Below are 25434 nucleotides of genomic sequence, written 5' to 3' on the forward strand. Positions count from 1 at the left end.
AACGAACTTTATTTGCTAGCAGATTGGCTAGCCTGTAGTTTGTATTCATTTATAGAACTATTTATAGTTACAACATAAAAACAGTTGTTCAGTTATCATGTCTAATTTAATAATATAGTACATCTTAACAAATGTTGAGGAGTGAAGACAGTAAGTATTTATGACAAATGCTTAAAATGCCTCATAAAGACTTGCACTAAAACAGTATCCAGTAAAAACACAGCCAGCAACTTGAAGGAAAGTCTTTAATTATGGGAAATCTGGAAAATGTGCATAAATAAGCAAGAAAATCATGAGCGATATGAATAACAGTGAAACATAGTGTTTGGAGACTTTGTTATAAGTTGAAAGGAAACTGGAGAGTCTGAATAAATCATTCTGTCATGTCTATGATCAGTCTTTTTTGTAAACACACACAAATCATAGTCTTCCTTTAAGAAGAAGCACCAAACCATCGAGGTTCACTGGTTTCATCTGCACAGGCACCACTGACGCCTAAATCTTCAAAAGGTTGAACAAAACACTATACTACTGTGCTATCATGAATGTTAAAAATATACAAATGTCACCCCAAACTTTGGGGGATACTTCAAAGTTGGAATCACCTTACAGGAAACTGTAGACCAAATCAATCCCATAAGTTACGAATTGGGTCATGTCCATGCAACTAAAAGGAAAAATGTAAAATGTAAAGGTAAATGTAAAATGATCGTGTTGATCAAGTTCATCTCTGAGTTTGGACCATGTTCTTCTTATCAGTTAAGCAGAACTTCCAGGCATCTTTGTGGCATGTCTGTGTGGTTTCTTGTGCAGGTTCTCAGGAATTTGGTCTGGAAACACCAGAATAAAGTGTAGCAAATAGCAGCCGCCTCTTCAGCCAGGTTTTTCCCGATATTCCGTAATGGCTTTCCAAAGCTTACACAGGATTCCACCCCTGAGGAAAAGAGCAGGAGTTTAAAACAGTATTTTAGTTGTACACATAGCATAGGATGGTACATACAGTGTATCACAAAAGTGAGTACACCCCTCACATTTCTGCAAATATTTCATTATATCTTTTCATGGGACAACACTATAGACATGAAACTTGGATATAACTTAGAGTAGTCAGTGTACAGCTTGTATAGCAGTGTAGATTTACTGTCTTCTGAAAATAACTCAACACACAGCCATTAATGTCTAAATAGCTGGCAACATAAGTGAGTACACCCCACAGTGAACATGTCCAAATTGTGCCCAAATGTGTCGTTGGCCCTCCCTGGTGTCATGTGTCAAGGTCCCAGGTGTAAATGGGGAGCAGGGCTGTTAAATTTGGTGTTTTGGGTACAATTCTCTCATACTGGCCACTGGATATTCAACATGGCACCTCATGGCAAAGAACTCTCTGAGGATGTGAGAAATAGAATTGTTGCTCTCCACAAAGATGGCCTGGGCTATAAGAAGATTGCTAACACCCTGAAACTGAGCTACAGCATGGTGGCCAAGGTCATACAGCGGTTTTCCAGGACAGGTTCCACTCGGAACAGGCTTCGCCAGGGTCGACCAAAGAAGTTGAGTCCACGTGTTCGGCATCATATCCAGAGGTTGGCTTTAAAAAATAGACACATGAGTGCTGCCAGCATTGCTGCAGAGGTTGAAGACGTGGGAGGTCGGCCTGTCAGTGCTCAGACCATACGCCGCACACTGCATCAACTCGGTTTGCATGGTCGTCATCCCAGAAGGAAGCTGACGCACAAGAAAGCCCGCAAACAGTTTGCTGAAGACAAGCAGTCCAAGAACATGGATTACTGGAATGCCCTGTGGTCTGACGAGACCAAGATAAACTTGTTTGCCTCAGATGGTGTCCAGCATGTGTGGCGGCGCCCTGGTGAGAAGTACCAAGACAACTGTATCTTGCCTACAGTCAAGCATGGTGGTGGTAGCATCATGGTCTTGGGCTGCATGAGTGTTGCTGGCACTGGGGAGCTGCAGTTCATTGAGGGAAACATGAATTCCAACATGTACTGTGACATTCTGAAACAGAGCATGATCCCCTCCCTTCGAAAACTGGGCCTCATGGCAGTTTTCCAACAGGATAACGACCCCAAACACAACCTCCAAGATGACAACTGCCTTGCTGAGGAAGCTGAAGGTAAAGGTGATGGACTAAACCCAATTGAGCACCTGTGGCGCATCCTCAAGTGGAAGGTGGAGGAGTTCAAGGTGTCTAACATCCACCAGCTCCGTGATGTCATCATGGAGGAGTGGAAGAGGATTCCAGTAGCAACCTGTGCAGCTCTGGTGAATTCCATGCCCAGCAGGGTTAAGGCAGTGCTGGATAATAATGGTGGTCACACAAAATATTGACACTTTGGGCACAATTTGGACATGTTCACTGTGGGGTGTACTCACTTATGTTGCCAGCTATTTAGACATTAATGGCTGTGTGTTGAGTTATTTTCAGAAGACAGTAAATCTACACTGCTATACAAGTTGTACACTGACTACTCTAAGTTATATCCAAGTTTCATGTCTATAGTGTTGTCCCATGAAAAGATATAATAAAATATTTGCAGAAATGTGAGGGGTGTACTCACTTTTGTGATACACTGTAGAAACGCATATGAAAACATGTCCCGAATATTTAAAGAAGAACTCACTTCAATCTGAGACTCTTCAGATCGTCCCTGGTGACGTAATACAGGATGTCCTCCAGAGAGTAGTCCTCCGCTACAATCTACAATACAGAAAACGCTACACTTAGTATCACCAGCACTGTGTTTATTAAAAACATGTTTCCTTTTCTTTTACACTGTTCAACTCAGAACAGACAGCATGAATTTGTTATAATAGAGAGGTGTGTTACCCTGTCTATAGAGTCTGGATCAGCTCCATGAAACCGGAGCCATTTGAGTAGCTCAGGGTCTCCGTCGCCTCCTAATGAACTCTGGATACTCACAGAGGGGGTGGCGATATCTACAAGATAATTGCAAAAAGCCTTTCTGAGGTTCTAGATCTCAGAAATGTTTTAATGCTTTACATTTTTTCTTATGTAAAGCACTTTGAATTGCCACTGTGCATGAAAGGTGTTATACAAATAAACTTGTCTTGCCTTGCCTTGTCTTGCCTTACAGCAGGAAAAATGAACCTCATTGTACTATTTTTCTTGGGTTGCTGTCATAATGTAACTGATCTGTATATCCCACTTCCTGTGCTACAGTTGTTTATAGTTCTAACTCTTAACAATTCAATTGCATTTAAATCATATTATTAAATCACTTTATATTATTTTATACATACAGAATAAAAAAATGTAATTCGTCCACTTTTCTTATAATGCCTGTCACTGTTTATCAGCTTTAGATTTTTGTATACATAAAGTCTTTTTTATGTTTTGTGGGTATGCTATGGCTTGGTGCCCATTGCAGTGAAGAGTGAATGTCTGGTGCTATTATCAGCAACTGCCTGCAATAAGCAGCTGTCATCTACTGGGCACATTTGAAACTACAGACAATTGAAGTTTTCAGCACGTCAAAATGTTACACAATTTGGGTTCTGCCCCTGTTTCTGAGGATTTTTTTATCCAAAGCATGGTTATTTCTGTGTGTGTGTTTGTGTGACTGACCGATGGGCTCAGAACGAATCTTCAGTAATTTAATTTCCTTCTCCCTCTCTTCCAAAACCTGGTGCAGGATACACTGATACTCCCTCTCTCGTTCCACCAGCTCCTCTAACAGCCTGAAAAACAAACACAATGAATCCAGAAGTCTGAGATTAAAGTTTTACTTAAACAGGACAAGTTTTCTAGACATGCACTTCATGGCCGAAAGTATGTGGACACCTGATAAAAGCTTAGCCATTCTATTTTAAAACCACTGGCATTATCAAGAAGTTGGCCCTCCATTGTGATTAAAATACCCTTCAGTCATCGTTGGGGGCAGTTTTCTAAGATTTTGGAGTGTGCTGGGGGAATTAATTTAAAAGAGCATTTGTGAGGTCCGGCACTGATGCTGAACAAAAAAACCTGACTCATAATCGACAATCTGATTCATCCAATAGGTGTTTAATAAAAGTTACGGCTCAGTGCCGCATGTTACTACATACCAAACTCATCATGTAAATCATGTATCTATGTATAAATCATTGTGCAGACGGACACTGGATGCTGGATTTGATGAATCGCCTAGCAATTGGTGTAGCTATAACACTTAAAAAATTAATAATTAGGAGACGTGTCCACAAACTTTTTGGCCATATATCTATAGTACATGTATAACACTACCTATTGGTCTCAAGCTTTAACCGGCCAAATTCCATGGTAACCGAGCGCTGTGCTGTGTGCGAGTCTGAGACGGTTGAACTGAGCGTGCTCACGCCAGATGTGGCCACTGTATCATCGTGGTTTGCAATGGTTGGGGATCTGTGTTTGTGGGTGGGGCTCCTGTGAGGGACGGTATCTTCATCGTCTTCCTGATCAGCCGGGTCGCTCTCGGATGTCAAGCTAAAGTGCGGCCTGAGTTCTGAGCATACACAAACAAACAACATGAAGTGAAGCGGTTCTGTTATCATTAATACGTCTATTGTTCCTAGTGATGAAGTCTGCTGATAAACACTTGTTAGTAAAAAAAATCTGTGATGTGTTTTATATTTTAGTGATACTATTAGCTTGTTGGCTAAATGCAGCTGGCAAGACTTGCATCCTTCGTTCTCATCCCTAATTCCCATTTCCCATTCGCTTGCAGTATTCATTCATCTAAGCAGTTAAAATCTCTTTATGTTCAAATCCTTACCTGGCACCAGGATGGTGATGGCGGTCTGTACTGCTTTTCGAATTATGTTATCCAGTGCAAACATCCAATGAGGTTTAATGTTGTGATTCCGCAGCACTTTGTTCACCTGCAGACACACACAGTTCACTCATTACTCAGATACTAACCAAAACAAAGACAGACCAGAAAGGATGCATAGACTAACAGGACATGTCAATATGTTTTATATAAGCCTTTCAACTTTTAAGGACCAAACAATACATTTAGTGTATTTTTTAAATTACTGATGCAGAGCTGCTCAGGTGGTGCAGCGGTAAAAAGACAAACTGCAACCAGAGCTGGATTCTGAGTACATCGTATCGAATGTAATCGTATGTAAGTGAGTCTACGACATCTTATATGGGCTAACTAGTATCCTGTGCCAATAATAATAGAATGAACTTTTTACATGAGCCAATCAGCAACATAGAAATTACATTCTTAAGGCAGTAAGAAAGCTGCCTTTTGGCCAAACGATGTTGCTAGGCAGACTTTACAAAAAGATGGGTGAATATGTATTGCACTGTCAGCAGACATGGCTTCAGAGTCCAAACATGGTTGCAAAAGCAAATGAAACAACAAATTTTTCATCAGGAGGACAAGCTGTGTAAAAATCACTGCTATTTGCATTTGCTGAGTAAAAATATCTTCTGATTTTCCTGCCTTACATAGATGGTACGATTGCTATAAATGTTTATGTAAATCTAGATGTGGTTTTGACTGTAGGAGACATACCACCACGGTTTTTAACATATTGGTTCATAAACAGCAAAGTGTTGTAGAACAGCTGATGGCCACTAGGTGGCGTCAATATACAAGGCAACAAGGAATTCATTGAAAAGTATGTTTAAAAGGATGATCATTTTGAAAGGAGCCACTTACATTTGCCTATCAAAGCTTCATGTGTTATTATCGTTTACCCTTCCCTTGTGGTAAAACTATGTACGTATACAATGCCCTTAAAGCACACATTAGACTAGATTCACCTAGATTTCTACACAACAATCAACAATGCATTGTAATGGTCAACATATTGTAATGGCTTCCAAATAGCACGTAAGAAGAGTGTTCACCATGACTTCTGGAAGTTTAAGCACCAACTATGCCAACTAAGTAATCCTCCGTCCAGAAGCTGGGAGCTGACCGGCCTGTTCTCTATATGGAAAGGAGGGAATTCCCATCTTCTCTGTTAATTATGTAACAGCAAGACAGTGTTTCAAATTCATGTGAATAAACAAGGGTAGTTAGCACCTTCTTCAAGCACACTGATCAAACCCAATAATATGGAACATGAAACTGAGGAAGGTGGTAAGATGGGTGATTATTTTGTTTATAAATTATTCTTTTATGTTTCATGATGGAAATGGGAAACAATGGCTGACTTTCATTGTTTTCCAAAACAATGCTACAATGCATTTCTTGGAAAGTGGAAAGTTTACACCAATGCCCAAATGTACCCAATTTGAGGTCCGAGCAAACTTTACTACAAATCCTATAGAAGTAAAACATGATTAAACTCAGACGTACCGCATCCTGGAAGCTGAACAGCACCACTTGCAGCTGGCTGATTGCAGTACTGTCGAAGTCCAGCTCCAGTTTGAGTTGTGAGAGCGTACTGGAGATAATTTTTCGGTCTGCCATCCGGACAAAATTACCCAGACTTGCTACCAATGTGGAGATGTGCTCGTGCTTTAGCTTGGTCTCCTCAGCACTCTATAGAGAGATAGTTTAATTACCATCAAAACACACCAACATACAGTTAGAAGACATATCGTCTATGCCACACACAATTCAAATAGTCCCCCCCCCCCCCACACACACACAACAACAACAAAAACAATGTATAACTTAGTGCAATGAGCACAGGACCTGGACTCCTAAGCAATAAAAATATGGTCTGATGAGTATGCTGACCTGTATGAGCGCCTCCTGCAGGTTATTGACAATCTTTTCTTTGTCCTCAGTAAGGATGCGGTGCAGCGTAGCCCGGCGTTCACTGTCCTTCCTCAGCATGAAGAACCCCGGGTCCTTCTCCTCTGGAGATGGAGGCGCACTGTGGTCCTCAAACTGCTCCACTGGGATGCTGCAAAACAGTTTAACAACTACTCTTACTCTAAACAATATACATCTAGAAAGGGAATACTTGATTTACAGTGCAGATTATACTATTTCGCCAAAAGTATGTGGACCCTTTTTTATTGCTAATCATTGCTAACAGTGTATAAAATGTTACCAACCCTCTTCTTTATTTGTTTATACAATTTTAGTAAAAAAAAAAAACAATAATAATCTGAGCAATAAGCTTGTTAAACATCAGGAGAAAGAGGACAGGCGTTTTTTCTTGTCACACTGTTGAGCTGTTACCGCTGCCCATCACTGCTCCAGGTTACATATACAGCTCACACAGTATTATATTTTACTGCAGATACACTCTGCTCTTTCAGCTTATCCATCCAACTTCTTTCTCTTAAGAATTACCTGAGGAAAAGTGAGCGATGCCCCTTGACCTCTCTCTCACTGTAGCACTTGCCGCTCGGCTTGAAGAGGAAAGGATTGGCACTCAGCTCATTATCTGGTGAGACAGACCCGTATTCACTGCTACTGCTTGTATCCTCAACCACCACAGGAACCGGGAGGGAGATACTGCGCACATATTCTGCAAGATAATAACAACACAAAGTATTAAAAAGGCACAGTAGCAATGCTTTCATTACAGGACTGACAAAGCGAGAGTCTGATCAAAGCCAGTATCTATTTATTCACATCTGCATGGGCAGAGATTCAAGACAAAACTGAAATGTGGAAATGTGAAGAGCTGGCTTTGTATGATATGAAGTAGGAGACAGTAAACAGAATTTTAAAAGCCTGGCCCAGCCTGCAGCTTGTTCTGTTGATGACTGGATATCAGAAATGTCTTCCTGTTGTGAGAAAAACATCAAAATACTGACACCATACTGCCCACAATTTCCTCTTCGCAATTCATGAGCGGCGCTCAATTTGTCTGCATCCTAAAAGTGGTAGAAATCTGACAAAAGCTTGGGTGGCACAGCAGTCTAATGCGCAAGCCCTACACTCAGAGTTTTTGAGGTGCTACCAGCCTGGCCATGTGGTCAACGTACACAAATGGCCGTGTCTGAAGGAGGGTCAGTTATCTAGGATCAGTGCCTGACCTCACAAATGCACTTTCGACTAAATGAGCACAAATTCAAGCACTTTGTGGAAAGTCTTAATTTTGTTTATGGGTTTGGAATGGAACGTCCAACAAGCTAATGGTCACGTTCATGTGGTCCAGAATAAACTTCTGTCTTTTAAGTAAATACCACAAACAAACTGTAAAGTGTAGAAAAATGAGCAGACTCACCGTTTCCCGGGGTTAAAGCTGGAAAAGAAAGAAAGGTAAAAAAGGTTAAAAAAATAAAAATAATGACACGTATACCATAATAATACATTGTGATTACTAACCAGCTTATGTAACATTTCAAAATCATTCACACAACAGCCTGGCTATAGTTTAATGGCCAGAAATCATCAAAATCCGAAGACTACGTAGTATTTTACTATTTTTTATTCTTTTTAATGATATTTCTCCCACTCACATGCTTATGGCCCACCCCAAATGACCCACCAGTTAGGAAGCACTGCCATAAAAGACACACATACACACGCCATGTGCACACAACATACCTGTGAAACTATTCCCCTTTGCTTTCTTCTTGCGGGATGTAACAGTGAGGAACTCGTGCATGAGTAGCTCGTTAGCGGTAGCACGCAGGTCTGGGTCGGGCTCAAAACAGCGCAGAATAAATGCCTTGGCCTCGGCTGACATGGAGTCAGGAATCTCTGGATGGATTTTAAACATTCCCACCTACACACACACACACAGGCTTGATCAAAATAAGTAATCCATTCTTTTTTTTAAAGACAACCTCTATCACTTAATAAAGCAGCTCTGGATTTCATGAATCTGCCAGCAAAGGATTATGGGATTTGGAGTTCAAGAACAAAACAGACCTAGTTTCAGTCGAAAGATACAAACTGAGGAACTCTTGGAATCTGAAATACCTTACATGGATGGGGAATGTGGCTCTCAAAATCAGGCATGTTTCTGTAACATTCCCATAGCAGACTGACACTAGCGAGTGACCTTTGTGAATTTAGATAATCATAAAATTACACTGTTTATTTAAATTCTCAACTATCCAGTCTGTCTGATTTACTTAGAAAGTGACACTGGCATTTCAAAAACATTTGCATATTTCAAGAGACTGTAGTACTGCAGTTATGAGCTTTTACAGCCTTTTTATGACACTAAGTTATTAAAATATTGTGTATATGAGCAATTGCAACATTCATAACACAATAAAACATCACAACTCTAAATGCAAAAATAAAAAGACTGCATTAACCTTTATATAATAATCCCAGTATAATATTTAAATGTTGTGATTTAAATTTAACTGAAAGTTAATCCTTAAGAGTTTACACAGACTGTTTTTCAGGCAGAAACGCCTTGTTGATGAAATTCGAATGAAATTTGAAAAAAATAGGATCAAATGTTTATATTTAACTAGACATGAAGTTTAGCATCTTCATTACAAGGTAGGAAATCATCTGACCTTAAACATGGCAGCCTGTGGTTCTCCCAACTCGTAAAACGGTGGTTTCCCTGTGGCCATCTCAATTATGGTACAGCCCAATGACCAGATGTCTGCTGGCTTGCCATAACCACGAGGACCTTTGTCTATGATCTCAGGAGCCATGTACTGTAACGTTCCTGTAAAACAGAACATGTTTTATATTAAACAATGGAAATCATTTGTTTTTGTTCAATATTAAGCAGTGAATGCTGACATACTAAGGCCACTACTATTCTAAGTTTATTATAAGTGTTAAACTTATTGAAGTACCTTATTTGTCCATTAAAGTCTCTAGATTTGTCATTGAAAACTTGACAGCAAAGTTCAAATTATATACAGTGGAGGTGAGAAAAAGTATTTAACCTCTTCTGTCTTCATTTATGTCTAGAAGCGAAAAGGTCAAATATTTATAGCCGCAGTATTAAAATTCATTGCCTACAGAAGCAATAAATGATCTGGAGAGCTTAGCGTCTTTTCATACATGCTGCATCTCACTCTCACTATTGCACCATTAAGGGCAGGTGAAAAGATACGGCCAGTGACAATTCATGTCAGGGGGCATGATAATCTCAGCCGTCTTCGGCCAGTGTGGGTTGGGTCACTGCTAGCATGATTTCAGTGGGAGGGAAATGGACATTACTAGATTGGGAACAAATAAAGGGTGGCTTTTGTCTTTAAATGAAATCTTACTATTTCAGGCAGTTGGGGTTGTACCTTGTAGCCTCTGAATTTAATTGGTTTGAAGGCTTATTTCTTGTCAAAAAATGAGAAAATGCTGGCAGAAATGTTTCTCAGTTTGAATCTCAGTGGTACTATCAACCATTCTGGTGTCTACACAATTATGATTGACTATGTCTGGGTAGAGGTGGCCAAAGCCCTTTCAGTCCTGACCAGGATAAAGCAGTTAGAATTAAATATAAAATGTACAATGTGCTGGCAATGAGTACATAAAGTCTTAACAGACCACCTTTCTGGGTATTTAATTTAATAATGATAATGTGTGTGTGTGTGTGGGGAGGTTGGGAGTATCTCTGGGAAATCTGGGCTGGTCCAGGCAGGGACAAACACAGTGTCTTTATTTTTCTCTCAGAAGAATCTCAAGGGACCAAATGATCTTTAAAAAAACAGCTTAGTCTGGATCAAGTGTACCTCAAGGGGCTAAAATGTATCCCCAATGTTTACCCAAGGAATGCAGAGAACAGAGTATATTTGTTCCTAACAGCAAAACGTTCTGAATTCTGCATGCATTTGTTTTGTTTTAATGGCACCAGCTATATTAAACTCGTAGTGGAAGGGCATTTAGAGTTTCAATCCCAGGCCAAAGAATATACAACATAGACTGTATAAGGAGTCAACTAAATAAATCCAGGCTGTCATTTGGGGAAATACAGAAATTTGGGTCAGATGTGAAATGCTAGCAAAAAAATGAGGGAAAACTAGGGAAAAAACAGAGCATTGCTTTGAATAGTGTATGTGATAGCTCAGTGGTTAATGTACTGGACTATTAATCAGAAGGTTGCCAGTTCAAGCCCTACCATTGCCAACTTGCCCCCACTGGGCCCATGAGAAAGGCCCAACATCTCGATTGCTTCAATTGCATTATAATGTCCTAATTGTAATTCGCTTTGGTGACAGAAGCTACTCAGTGTATAGAAATAAAAAAATGTTTAGTTGCAGTCACTACAGATAAAGGTGGTTAAAACAAAGCTGATTATATGTGTTGAACAGCTATCATTCATCATGTCATATATGCTCCTACAGAGGAAGTTATGACTGTAAACCACTGTGGAAAACGCATTAAATTACCAGTAAATGTCTCAGTGCAGGGGTTAATGCCGGCAAGACGCTTTGATGTGCCAAAGTCTGAGATCTTCAGAACACCGCTGTAGGTGTTTATCAGAACGTTGTCTCCCTGTGTGTAAGAAGAAAAGCAAGATGGCATGTGAGATAAATGACATTATCACAATCAACCTGCATGAGATAAAAACCACACCCATGATTCATCAGAGACTATAAACACATTGGATTATTTCAATAGCATTACATTTTAGTAGAGTTAATAAGTTTAGGATCACATGTTTCTTTACTAACCTATAATAAATCGCTAATAAGATAAGAGATCCAAATGATGAATTAATGACACATGTGAAAACGTGAAATCAGCAAATGCTTCTCATACACCTGGCCAGTATTGGGGTCTCAGCACATCTAAGTAGCACATCCAATTGCTCAATTTGCATCACGCCTCTTCTCTGCCTCTGCCGATCCCTGCCCTGACTGAGGAGATCGAAGCTAACCCACATCCCATCCGACATGTGAGCAGTAAGCCGTATGCATCTTGCCACCCACACATTGACTAGTGTCGCGCCACCTAGCATTGCGTGCGGAGAGACACACCCTAAGAGAACTCCTTCCTCATCTCCGTGTAGGCGCCTCTAATCAGCCAGCAGAGGTCGTAACTGCACCATTCTGACAGAGAGAGACCCACTTCTGACCTTAGTCCCGCCCATCTGAACAACAGGCCAATCGTTGTTCATATAGCCGCTCAGCCTCGGCCGATAAGGCAGAGCTGGATTCGATACGACATACTCGAGATCCAGCTCTGGTTGCAGCGTGTGTTTTTTACCGCTGCGCCACCTGAGCGGCAAAGTTTTAATCATTAAAAGTCACATTGAAATCCGATCAAGCATTTTAAAATAAGGCTGCATTCTCATAGGTCATAGAAGAATGCACTAGATTTTAGTACCACAAACGTTTAAGGCCCAAATTAAGTTTTAAATAGTGAAATTTCATGTCATTTTTGCAGTTCACACAGTCATGAAAAAACCAATCTCTATCACATGAGAGAAAAAAATCTAAAAGGGCAACTTTTACTGATATTTAGATTAAAAGATATTTAAGCATGGAGAAATCCAGAAAACATTTGAGATTACCTAGAAATTCTCAGTTAATCTGATAAACAGTGAATATACCAGAGCACATTTCCTCTGAATCTGTCACAGTTCCACGTAAACCACAATAACACACTGTTTTTGTTCCTCAAGGGATTTTCATAAGACCGCACAGCGGCAGATGTTCATAATAAAAAACCAAAAACAGATTAACATTTACAAAAGCGGCTCTACATTTAGGCTTGGGTAAAGAAATGAGGCGTAGGATCTTAATGACACCCTATAACACTGATAACCAACACACGCTGGATTATAGCCAGTTATAATCCACTCCCTCTGGCACCGAGAAAAGCTTAACATCTGTAATTACTGTAAAAAAATATATATATATGATGAAAGACGCAAAGTTGCCACTGAATGTAATGGCTCATTATTGTTATGTAGCATTTAAGATTAGTATGATTTCTCAACTTTGTCACCAAGTGCCTTTTTCTAATTGGTTTGCCTTCTGACTATCATCAGGTGAGCTAGCTAAACAAATTCCATGAAATCACTGAATGTCTCAATTAAATATATCTGGAGTAATAACATATTCTAAGTAGACAATACCAGTTCCACATAGAACCATGGTTCCTTGGAAACACACAGACATACTTCAGAATGTTGTGAAAGCACTCTGGAAAACTGGAGGCTGTTACAGCTGCAAAATAAGTCCCCATAGTTTTGGACTGGAATGTCCTACATGTGTTTAGCCATATGGTTTCTGTATGTAATCTTTTAACTTCATAGGAAAGATGCTGCTATTAAAATGTTGGCACCTCTATTGGCTAGCATTGTTCCAAAAAAGCTGAAGATGCAAACAGCATGGCTAAACAAACCATCACATCATAATAAGTGTGTGCTAATATCGTTACCTTGATGTCTCGATGAGCGATCTGATTATCGTGTAAGTACTTAAGCCCCTCCAGAATCTGTTTGGTGTAGAAGCCGATGGTAGATTCGTTGTCTTTTAGCGGGCCCCATTTGGATCTCAGCAGGGCTGACAAACTGCCTATAAAATCAACACAGAGTGTGAGCACTATAATACTGACTTCATACGAAGTGTGTTATCTGGCTCCATTGTCTCAATCCCAGCATTTGTTGGGCATTTTTTTTCTTACCTCCAGGAACCTGCTCCATAAAGATTTTAATGAAGCCATCTTCGCTGATGGAGCCTAAATACTGTACAATGTTTTTGTGCTTTAAGTGTTTGTGCAGGGCGATCTCTTCATGCAGTGGCTGGGAATATCTGCACACAAATGGAAATTACTGTTAAATTACAACAGACAATTATTGACATTAACTATTAGCAATTAAGATTGGAAAGTCATCTGCTAGAAGGCATCAACAGATTATTATTATTATTTTTTTTTTTCCCCTCTTTTTTTCCCCAATTTTTATCCCTCAGTCTAGTCGTGTCCAATTACCCTGAATGCGTCCTCTATACTGATTCGACCCTTCACCGCTGACTGAGGACGCCTCTCAACTGACATGCACCCCCTCCGGTACGCACAGTCAGTACAAATTTTTCACCTGCACGAGTCGAGTTCATACACTTGACAGGCACTGTGTATGGAGGGCCACACCCCTATCAGCATTATTCCTCAGCCCTGTGCAGACACCATCAGTCAGCCAGCAGTCGCACCAGTTATGAGGACCTATGATCCGACTTTCTTACCCTCTAACCCTGAACAACAGCCAATCGCTGTTCATACAGCCTAGTCGGAAAGGCAGAGCTGAGATTCGATACGATGCATCGAAACTCCAACTCTGGTGAGCTAGCGTACTTTACCGCTGCTCCACCTGAGCGCCCATCCACAGGTTATTGTACAAAATGTCTAGATATCTTTTAGCATTATTAGAAGCCCTTCTGCATACCCATAACATTCTGACTAAGGTATTTTTTGTCTTTGTTGTTTTTTTTTTTTATATATACAGATTAAAAACCACTTCAAAAACACTGACTTCTTTTTTATTTCAAATTTAAAATCTACACTGTCCCAGTAGCGAACCATGTCTCTTAAACTTTGGCTCTCTGACACCCCACCACCAAAAAAACACCCTAGTTTACCGTGTTGTACTGCAAAAGTTGAAAAACAAAAATTAAGACGATAGTTCAGCCTTAAGAACACAATGAGCATACAGTACAGAGAGGGTTACACAATTGTGTCCAAAACATAAAAACATCATTATGACATTTATCTATGTTAGTGGCCTTTGCACACTGGGAGGCACGGTGGCTCAGTGGGTAGCACTATCCCTCACAGCAAGAAGGTTCCATCCCTTTCTGTGTGGAGTTTGCATGTTCTCTTACATACATTCATAACTGAAGATTCAAAATTGTCCATGACTGTGTTTGACGTTGAACTTGTGAACTAATGAATCTTGTGTAACCAGTAACTACCGTTTCTGTCATGAATATAACCAAGATGTGTAAAACATGACGTTAAAATCCAAATAAACAAACAAACAAACCTCTACATACTAACATGATTCCCAAACAAAGCCCCTTTTTAAGCACATTTAGTGGGCTGATTTGTAATGCACGGCAGGGAATGAGCTAAGAGTGGATGTGTGTATATTAATTTTCCAAATTATCCAACGCACAACTGTTTCAAGAGACCGAGCAGAACGAGAGCAGGTTATAGAGATACTAAAATCCACACAATAACATCATCATTGAAGAACTTATAACAACCCCCTTAATGCCTCCCACTGGAAGCAATTACATAACATCAAATGAAAGCTTACACAATCTGACTGGTATTATTAGTGTGAGTGTGTGTGTGTGTGTGTGTGTGTGTGACCTCTTTTTGTAACATGTGAAAGAAAAGTATTGGAAAAGCTATTAAACTACACAAAATCACCAGCTTAGCTACCCCATACAAGTAGATTTTTTATGTAAAATAAAAAGCCATTAGCTTTTAATTTGTACTTGGCCAGCAGACAAGTGACTCAGTAGCCTTTTAAACGACCAGTCACCAGTGTTTCATCACCAGTGTTCCATCACCAATGTGCCAGCATATTTCCATTGTTACACAAAATCTGTGGTTTCCTATTAAAGTTCAAACTATATACATTAAACTAATGTAAACATCACTATAATTTTAATTGAAACTATCAGGGCGGCACGGTGGTTCAGTGGGTAGCACTGTCGCCTCACAGCAAGAAGATCCTGCGTTCAATCCCCAGATGGGGCGGTCCGGGTTCTTTCTGTATGGAGTTTGCATGTTCTCCCCATGTCTGTGTGGGTTTCCTCCAGGTGCTCCGGTTTCCTCCCACAGTCCAAAGACATGCAAGTGAGGTAAACTGGAGACTCTTAATTGTCCATGACTGTGTACGATATAACCTTGTGAACTGATAAACCTTGTGTAATGAGTAACTACCTTTTCTGTCATGAATGTAACCAAAGTGTAAAACATGATGTTAAAAACCTAATAAACAAACACAATTGACACTATCACGAAAAAGACGGGTCTGGACTACAGACAGACCAGTCTAGCACCTGCACTCTATTATTATGAAGTCACACTGTTGTAACAAGTGCAGAATATGGTTTGCCGATGGACAATAAATACTGTATTATGTCACTGCTAAGACACTACTATGAATCTATTATGACACAACTTTACTGACACAATTACTAATACACCAATCAAAACATCATGACTTTGAAACCATTACACCAGTACTATGACACCATTACCATAACAACAGCACTACCATGACATTATAACTATGACATTGTGTGTTGTCATACCTGCTGTCCCGCTCTGGAATCTCCTTAATAGCCAGGCGCACTTGATTACTGAGGTCACGACCCGCATAGACGATTCCAAAGGTGCCTTTACCCAGAATCACCCTCTCTCCGTGTTCATCATACTCATAATCATACTGCAGAGACACAAACACATTCAATATATATGGTTTAAAGACCTGAACTAAGTATGTAAGGAGGTTTTAACATACGTTTGTCCATATAGTGTATCACAATATATACTGATAACGTCCTGATAGACTCGTTTCCAATGTGTATTCAAAAACTAGCAAATTTACAACTGTAGGCAAGCGAGTGTTTGTACCTCTAAGGTTTCTGAATCACACTCTGCCTCATCTTGACCTTTCCAGGATTCCTCAGTCAGACTGTTCACCAGTTCACAGAACCTACAGCACACACACACACACACACACAATACATTGATACACATCCACAGGTAGACAGACATGCAATTACTGTTTTTAAAAGATTGTGTAAAATCAAAATACATTTAATACACAGACTTAACGTTTGCTCTTTAGCAAATTCATTATTTGCTTTGCTATTTAAATACCCACACACACCTTCTGTTTAAACACAGTTTATTTAATATACCCAATAAAAACACACCTTTTGCAGTGCATCTCTGTGCAGAAGTAGATCTGAAAATCTTCTGAGTTGTTCACAACATACAGAAAGGAGCTGCGTTCATCAAACTTGGAAATGCTGTGATGGAAAGAAAAAGAATAATTATTAAATAAATCATTTATGCAATACACTGACATAAATGAAAGCTATAAACATTTAAATGTTTCAGTAAGTACTCCTAAATGACATGGCGGTACAGCAGGTATAGAGGGTGCCATGCCTGCAGGGAAGGGAAAAAAGGGGTCCATTGAACTAGAGCCTAAAGCACAAGGGATCATGATGATCAGGCCCAAAAACAACTTGATTAACATGCTTTAATTAAGGGGCCAATTTTCTTTTTTTGCACAGAGGCCCATGCATGCTACAACACTGGTGTTGGGGGACATGTGTTCAGTCGGCGCCTCCGGTCATTGCATGAAAGGAGTTCTGCATTCCTCTAGGACCTCTGTATTTCACCTACTGTCAAAAAATGCAAAAAGTAGCCTGACTGGCACCTTGTTCCTGTCCAGTGTTTCAGAGTGGCACCAGACCCACTGTGATCAGTATTAAATTAATGAATTACATGATATTGATCAGGTGATCAGTCAAAATATCAGTTTGTATAAAAAAACGTTCGAGCTTACTTCCAAAGGGATGAATGGCCTTAAACTATTAAAACAAAATGCACCCACAGCACAAGAGACACTGGACCCCCTTACTGTAGATGTCAAGCATTAGGGCCTTTGGCCTTTTTTGGTAGATGTCATTAATACATGCACTGAACTTTTAGTCTAACCACCCATGCCCCAATATCCCACCCCACCCCCTATCAAGTCTCATAGATATTTACTCTTGCTATCTTATTCCAAAATGAAGTCAACTAGACACACTTAGCATTTTTATACATGTCAAGGAGAATGTTAATTGCTTAATTGTATGTATAAACAGTTGTATTTTATGCAATGTAATCATCGCTGTCCCCACACATCTGCACACTTTAATTTTCTCCACTTATTTATGTAGAATTGTTGGTAATTTGTCACTCTAATCTGTCACCTGTTTGTATGTAAAAATAAATGAGCGTCTAGTTCTACTGCTAGTACACACACACACACACTCGCACACACAGAGACCTTAGCATTGTACTTTTGTAATTATGTAGGTGTGTGTGTGTGTGTGTGTGTGTGTGTGTGTGTGTTCCACACTTCCACTCTATGTTATGATTGGACATTCTGTGGATGTTTCCTAGCAACCCAGTCTCTCTTCAGACCAATTGCAAAGCAGTGAACTTAGTTTTGGCAGGTATCCTCCAATGAGTGCTTAAATGATAAATTTATCTGCACTAAGTGCTACCTACGCTTATGCTAAAACTATTGTTAAGACAAGCCCTTGTCATAAGAGTGACATAACAATGTCTTAAACATATAAACCTGATGATGGACATGTTATACTGCTTTCCTTCATAAAAATGTTCACAACACCTCTTTTGAATCCTTCAGTACACATCTTTTAAAACATAACTGATTTATTACAGTGTTTGCAGTGTTCCTAAAATCTGTATGCCAATCAGAAATTGGCCATATTATAAATGTTTATCTTTCTTACCATTGCACAACTGTTTAAATATAAGTAATAGGGTCATGTGTTATTAAAAATAAAATAACATGTGATCTGTGGTTTTCTGTAGTGTATTTGTTATACATATTTATTTACAGACAATTATTAGATTACTACAAATGAGCAAAATTAAGATATATTAGATATATTAATTTACATACTAATTTAATAATACTACTGTTGTAAAATGAACAGCTGACCCATTTCAATAGAAAATTTGAAAAGCAAGGCTGTGAAAGCATGATTGTGTCTGTTGTCTGTTTAAGCTGTTAGTGACTTTAGTGTTGAAGTACAGAAGAGTGGGCACTCTTCACCCACACACAGTTAGGTTGAACCTAGAGGTAGTGCTGGGGCGGCTGTTTCACTTCAGAACTAGATTTTTTACATTTGGAGAGGCTCACCTTACGCCTCGCACTGAGGCTGCGCTGAAATTCCACTCATGGATCCCTTTAGTCTAAAAAAGAAAAGGAGATTGAGAGAGATATTAGATTAAAATGTACACTTGTTCAACCTTGTCTCTCAGTGTGTTGCCCTGTATAAATACACTATATGACCAAAAGTATGTGGATTTCCTTATGTTTTAGTCATAAATACTGCTTAGATTGAAAGTTTTATTGTGTGTGTGTGTGTGTGTGTGTGTGTGTGTGTGTGTATGTGTGCCAGAAATACAGGGTGAACTACGAAAGGCTTAATGCCCCACCCCAAACCGCACCGCTTAAACAGCCCAGCCCATATGATGGAATAATTGATCATGGTACATAAAAAAGTATCAGGCAATCTTTAGAAGATTAGATTTTTACAACACAGCTTTTTAGGAATTCAAGCATGTAATCCTACTAAAGCTCCAAAAAGCCCCAGTCACACCAGACACTTACAGTTCACATCTAGTAGATTACATCTAGTAATTACTGTTTCTAGCTAAAGTAACATATAGTCAGTGGACTGTGGACAAACCATACTAATATAGCATTACAAAAAAATTTGTGTGTTTTTGTGCAATCTGCACAAAAAGGTGGAAAGTGAGCAGCCACACAGAGAACGAAAGACAAACATGATCACGTCATAATGTACACATGGCTAAACTTGTTCCTCAGGTTGCCAATCAGCATCAGCCTAAACCCTAGTGCACACTAAAGCCCTTTCAACAGCAATCAAAGACCTTTCTAATACACCATCCATCACCAATACTACTCCACAGACACAGAGGAACCTAAATATAATATCTTGCTGTCACTCAGAACTCAGGAACTGTGTATGAACAGATATTGCAGCTCCATTTTAGTGCCACAACTATGTGAACACCTGGCCTTGAGTTTGAAGGGCATCCTATTCTGAAAGTACAGGCATAAATATGTGTTTAGTCCTTCGTTTCTTTGTAGCTATAATAGACTTCAATCAATCAATTCAATTCATTTCATGGAATGAAAAATTGTACAGTGTGTGTGTGTAAATTTTTGCTCATTCAGTCCTCATGTGTGAGGTCAGGCACTGATGTTGGAAGAAAAGGTCTGGCTCAACATTTTAGTTCATCTCAATGCTGTTTAATGGGGCCGGAGTTAAGGGTCAGTGCAGGCCACAGATGCTACATTAATAATACCTTTACAAATCTCAGGCAGACCAGTTATGGTGGTACAGAAAATGGCCTTCCTCAAACTGTTGCCAATGAGTTAAAAGCATATAAATGTATTTTTCCATTTAATTGAAGACAATGACAACATAAATCACTTGTAATCTCACGGTTGGACTATTGCAACTCTCACCTGGCAGGTGCTCCTATGTCCACTCTTAAACCTTTGCAACTCATTCAAAATGCAGCTGCTCGCCTGGTTTTTAACCAACCTAAACACCGCCACATCACTCCACTGCTGCGTTCTCTTCACTGGCTTCCTGTAGCAGCCCGCATTCAGTTTAAAACACTGATGCTCGCCTACAAAGCCAAAGATGGACCAGCCCCAAGCTACCTTTGAGCTCTAATAAACCCCCGTTCTGTACCATGCAACCTCCGAGCCACTAGTCTCACGCAACTCGATCCTCCACCCAGAACTCAAGGAAGACAAGCATCATTTAAACAAAACTGTACAAGCAGCATACTATGCAGAAATAGAAAAAAGATAGCTATCTCTAACTGTACAATTACAATGTGTACTAAATTATGTTCCTAATAAAAAAGGCCAAAGTGTAGGCCTGATCTGCTGCTGCACCTGTTTCCTGTTCAACACATACTACCATTTTGCTAGCATGTTTGGGTCATTGATGAGCTGAGAATGGTCCACCAGCCAAATAATATCGGGTCAGTACATGTCCCATTGGGGTCTCTATTCATTATTGGATAAGGTAGAGAGAAGGGGCAAAGCAACAAATGGGCCACAGTCAGTATTTAGCAGGTGTAGCTCATAAAATGGTCATGAATGCACGTACAAGATCAGGTTCACCAGGTGAACCTAATGAACATATAAATCTTTGGTCACTATTGATCAGAGTCACTTTTCACATGATCACACATACTAAGCTTTTCATATTTTTTTAAATATATATCTATTAATACCTCTTTCTCTGATTGCTGGGCTTGCAAGTATTTATTGTGTGGCACACGACAGGTCATTATGACACACTTGAAAATTCATAAGCTTCAATGACTACTAACCGAGTGCCTTTCATGAGCACTGATATACTGTGAGCTGCTGATTTCTCATGTCACTGATTAGTCACTGATAAAGTGCAGATTTACAGAAATTTGCAGTGACTGAAAAATCGTGTAGTGCAAATACAAAAGAGAGAGAGACAGAACAACAGAGGGAGGCTGTGATAGAAAAACAAAGATAATATTATAATACTGATCACGTGGTCAGACTGCTTTCTCCCACTGGTGTGTGGAAGAGTGTAATCTCCCACAGTTGAGAAAGAAAAACTGAGTAAGGCTGTGAGAGAATTAGAAAAACAATGCAAAGCCAGAAACACCAGGAGTTTACACACCTACTGACTCAGGATCAAGAGGTGGAGGAAACAGGAGGAAACTGAAGGTTATCAAGTGCATATTTTGTTTACACACATATGCAAACACAGTGAGAGTGAGAGACACACACACATAGAGATACATACACTAGCCTGATTATGGCACCCATACTTGTTGGCTTATACAGATGTGGCATAAGTACACAAAATCTTATTTAAGAAAGAGCACAAACACTGATCCAAATAAATAATAATTATTTCTTTTTATTCTAATTTAGCAGATCCATAATAATGCCCATGGTTTTGGAAAGATACATTCCACATGCTCATGACCGGGTACCTACATACATTTGACCACAATGTGTAACTTATTAATAGCAATTAATTGAGCAAATCATGATTAATCGAAATGACCAGAATTGCAAAAACAAACATCTGGTTCAATCCTTGCCCCCGGTCAGGATAACTGAGAATGTGAGTGAGCGAGTGAGTGAGTAAGTGAGTAAGTAAGTGTGTAAGTGAGTAAATAAGTACTCACTTTGTCATCAGGAGCCACATGCCAAATGGACAGTGTGTTCTCTTCCACGTCATTGTTGATGGACAGGTAAGACGGCTGGTAGACTTTAGTGGGCTCCAAAATCAAAACCTGTCAGAATGCCAAGATATGGTCAATGCAAGGTCATAATCACAACATATACAATATTCAGATATGTTCAAAATGCCCCCCCTCGCCAATATAATCCATAAGTGTTCCCATAAGTTGTTAATATGGCAAGATTGTTTTAGAATGCCCCCTTACACACACCATCCCGGTAGAGCTGGTCCCCCACCCCAATGTTTCATGCATGGCTACGTCCTTGGGTCAAGGTGTTATGAACATGGTAACAATGCCTACTTCGTAAGAACTGGTTATGTTATGGTAAGGTTTATATTACACGATAGATTGCTGGTAGTTCTAAATGCCTTTGATAAGAGCCAAGAGGACATGAAGGCTATGGCATCTAGTACAAACTAACACAAAAGAGGTGATACTGTAAGCTCAAATTTCAGATCATTTAAATGATTTTAATGTGTTACAACGCACAATGCATTAAACCCTTGTGTATGGGGCTGTGCAGATGCAGGCCAGTCAAATTGCCCATGCTAACTCTTGGTCACTATTAAAAAAATCTACAATGAGCACACAGGCGACCTACTTCCATTGCTCAGGAATTGAACAATGGTGCAATGAAAGAAGGTCAACTAGTCTGACTAATCCTGTTTTCTCCAAGATTGTGTGGACGGCCGTGCAGAAGAGATGGCAGCAGGATGTGTATGCTTGTTTTGTGTGTGTGTGTGTGTGTGTGTGTGTGTGTGTGTGTGTGTAGGGATACTCTTACAGGAAAGCGGACAGATGACACATCCTTTTTTGTAGCCTCCACCAGAAAGTCCATCCAGAAGTCCACTAGTTCCGGCTTTGGTCCAGGTGGCTCAGATGAGGGTTTCTTAAAGTGCTGATAGATTACAATTGTTTCAACCAGTGAACACAGGTACCTGAAACACACACACACACAAAGAATTTCAGCATCTAAAAATTTCACACTGACTAAAGAGTCAACTTAATAAAATTTAAATTTAAATGAAAGATGTGCAGAAATGTGTTTGCTGAGTAAGTGTGTGTGTAAACAACTGAAACTGATACCCTAATCTGATGCACATTTTGCACTATGGCTACAATCATTGGCACACAAATCTCCAATCTAATCTAATTCTAATCTACACACAGCAACCAAAGATTTGGAATCAGTTCTGTTTTGAATTAAAAAGGATTTAATGAAAAGGAAAACCAAACAAACCTGATTAAGCTAGAGGTAATACGGGGGCAAATCAAACTAAAATACAGAATGACACACCTGGACCAATACACGATGCTCCAGACATCAGCCACACTGTACTCTGAGTGTTGCTTTATAGCATTTTTAGCTTTGACCCCTAGTATCGTTCCCAATGTCTCCTAACAGCCCTTATTTGTATGAGTGTGTGTGTTTGCATACCACACAGGAGCTTTAAGTTTGAACAGCTTCTCAGAGGCCTGTATGACGCGAGTGTTATCACAAGCTAAAATGCTGGCGCCCAGAAAGAAGCCAACGTCCCAGTAACTCTGCAGTTTATCCAGACTGCCCTTCTTTCCCAAAAGACTGCTTAGCTTCACACCTAAAACGTACACAAAAATACATATAAACATTAAAAAAGCTTACACAAACACACATATATACACACCACTGTACCAGACATAACAAAAACATTCTCTTTATCTGTCTTTCACAGAATTAACAGCTTACTAATATTTACAAAATTCACATATAAAAACTAGGGATGTTAAAGATGGTCTAATTAACTGATAAAGGCAAATAAGAAATTGTTTAGCTTTACATCTAAACCGAACATGAAAAAACACTTACACAAACACATAAATATACACATCCCTGTAGCAGACATAACAAAAACTGCTGTTCACAGAACTAACAACTTACTAACATTTATAAAATACACTTATAAAGACAAGGAAAGTAAAAAATGGTCTGATTAACTGAAAACCAGCAAATAAGATCATGTTTAATTAATGTTAGTGGTTGAAGAGATTTTATTTCAGTTAACAGTTTATATTTAACCTGAAAGCAGACCTGCATTTATCCCTCAGCACATGCTAACCAACCTCAACTAGTCTCATATCTGATTTATCACAGCTGGAACAAAATTCCTGGCATCTTTTTCCAAAAAATGGTAGTGGTAGGTTGCAAAAGTGGTGGGTTTTAGAAAAATATCTCAGTGAATTTGAGATGTAAAATGGCCAGTGATTTATCAATGTAGCTAAGCATATTAGCATCTTGTACAGTATTTTATTGAGCACTTGCCAGACTAATTGAATGATTCCTTTCAGATTAGATCATTCGACCACATATTTGATTTGGCTGGATGTCCTTCCTGACTCAACCCCTTCTATTTATCCAGGCTTGGGACCAGCACTAAAGGTGCACTGATATGTGTCCCCGTAATGGCTAAGTTCAAGTAAAGCCATGCACTGTCTGTATTTGTAATTTAAACCCTTTAGAATGTAAATATTGCTCTTACCAGCAGTGTGGCTCTTATCATTAAGCAACACAAGCCAGACTGATGTTATAAAAAATAGAAAATGTGCAAACCTAACATGCTTTAAAAAAAGATGTAAATCAGGGATGGAAAATAGTTAAAAAGTATAAGAATTACAGTTCATCCAATAAATATTACCCTAAAGTACCTCCACAGATTGAAAACTACGGAACTATATAATAGAAATTATAAAAATGGAATCAATTATGTGTCGTTACAGAGCCACTGGGCATCGTAAACAGATGTGGCAATGGTTATAGCAGTTACATTAAAATGTATGAATGAAAATGGATGTAAACCTACTTTGCCTTATGCCCAAATATAAATGTAATATTCTACTGATCATGTTTTATTAGCTCATATTAAGGGGAAAGGTTTTATGCTCCTACTGCATCTTTATTATTTAATTAATCTATTTTGTCTGTCTAATCTTGTCGTGAATAACTTATTAGCTCCTCTGTTTAAATTTTCTGTTCTACCATGCTGCCATTTAAAAAAAATGCTGTTTTTACCACATCTCTTACCACATTTCAAATGCATGTTTGAATTTAAAGGCCACGCTAAGCCTCCAACACAATGTTTGAAATGAGTCACTAAGCAAGCTGACAGTTAGCTCCTTATACGCCTCTACACACTTCCCATGCACAGGAAAATTTGAAATATAGAAGCATGAGTATAAATATCTGAATCTAGGTCTTTTTGGTAGCTTTGGTTATATGCATTGCAGTACTGAGAAACGACCACCACAATTAACTGTTCTAAAAATAAAATTATTTATTTAACTGTTGTAAGACATAATGAGAATCCAATTTTAATTTGTCCTTCCTAAAAGGTTTGTGAATCATTCGGGTGCAAATATCAGACAAGCACTAGGTTCAGCATTCAGCATTTAGGTTCAGCCGGGGTTTTCTGCCTGCTACCATCTCATGAGTCATATTCATTGTTACATTGATTTCTCAATAAGCCCATGAAGATGTTTTAGAAGGACAGCCGCTTGA

At 39.3% G+C, this 25434-nt stretch overlaps 1 protein-coding gene across 1 annotated transcript in view; it reads right to left on the reverse strand.

Annotated features, from left to right (window-relative positions):
- Positions 1–231: 231 nt before the first annotated feature.
- map3k5 (mitogen-activated protein kinase kinase kinase 5) overlaps positions 232–25434 on the reverse strand; it is a 58105-nt gene continuing 32902 nt past the window's right edge. The window contains exons 9-30 of the mRNA XM_063001848.1: positions 23341–23500; positions 22687–22840; positions 21846–21953; positions 18757–18809; positions 16742–16837; positions 16437–16518; positions 16115–16248; positions 13476–13603; positions 13230–13366; positions 11231–11336; positions 9404–9561; positions 8472–8652; positions 8149–8166; positions 7266–7443; positions 6702–6870; positions 6315–6500; positions 4770–4875; positions 4262–4499; positions 3605–3717; positions 2846–2955; positions 2640–2716; positions 232–934 (exon numbers count right to left, since the gene is read on the reverse strand). Coding sequence (XP_062857918.1) covers positions 874–934; positions 2640–2716; positions 2846–2955; positions 3605–3717; positions 4262–4499; positions 4770–4875; positions 6315–6500; positions 6702–6870; positions 7266–7443; positions 8149–8166; positions 8472–8652; positions 9404–9561; positions 11231–11336; positions 13230–13366; positions 13476–13603; positions 16115–16248; positions 16437–16518; positions 16742–16837; positions 18757–18809; positions 21846–21953; positions 22687–22840; positions 23341–23500 — 2753 coding nt within the window. The 3' untranslated portion in view covers positions 232–873. The remainder of the gene's footprint in view (positions 935–2639; positions 2717–2845; positions 2956–3604; positions 3718–4261; positions 4500–4769; positions 4876–6314; positions 6501–6701; positions 6871–7265; positions 7444–8148; positions 8167–8471; positions 8653–9403; positions 9562–11230; positions 11337–13229; positions 13367–13475; positions 13604–16114; positions 16249–16436; positions 16519–16741; positions 16838–18756; positions 18810–21845; positions 21954–22686; positions 22841–23340; positions 23501–25434) is intronic.

This window comes from Trichomycterus rosablanca, chromosome 9 (assembly GCF_030014385.1).
Source record: "Trichomycterus rosablanca isolate fTriRos1 chromosome 9, fTriRos1.hap1, whole genome shotgun sequence".
NCBI lineage: Eukaryota > Metazoa > Chordata > Actinopteri > Siluriformes > Trichomycteridae > Trichomycterus > Trichomycterus rosablanca.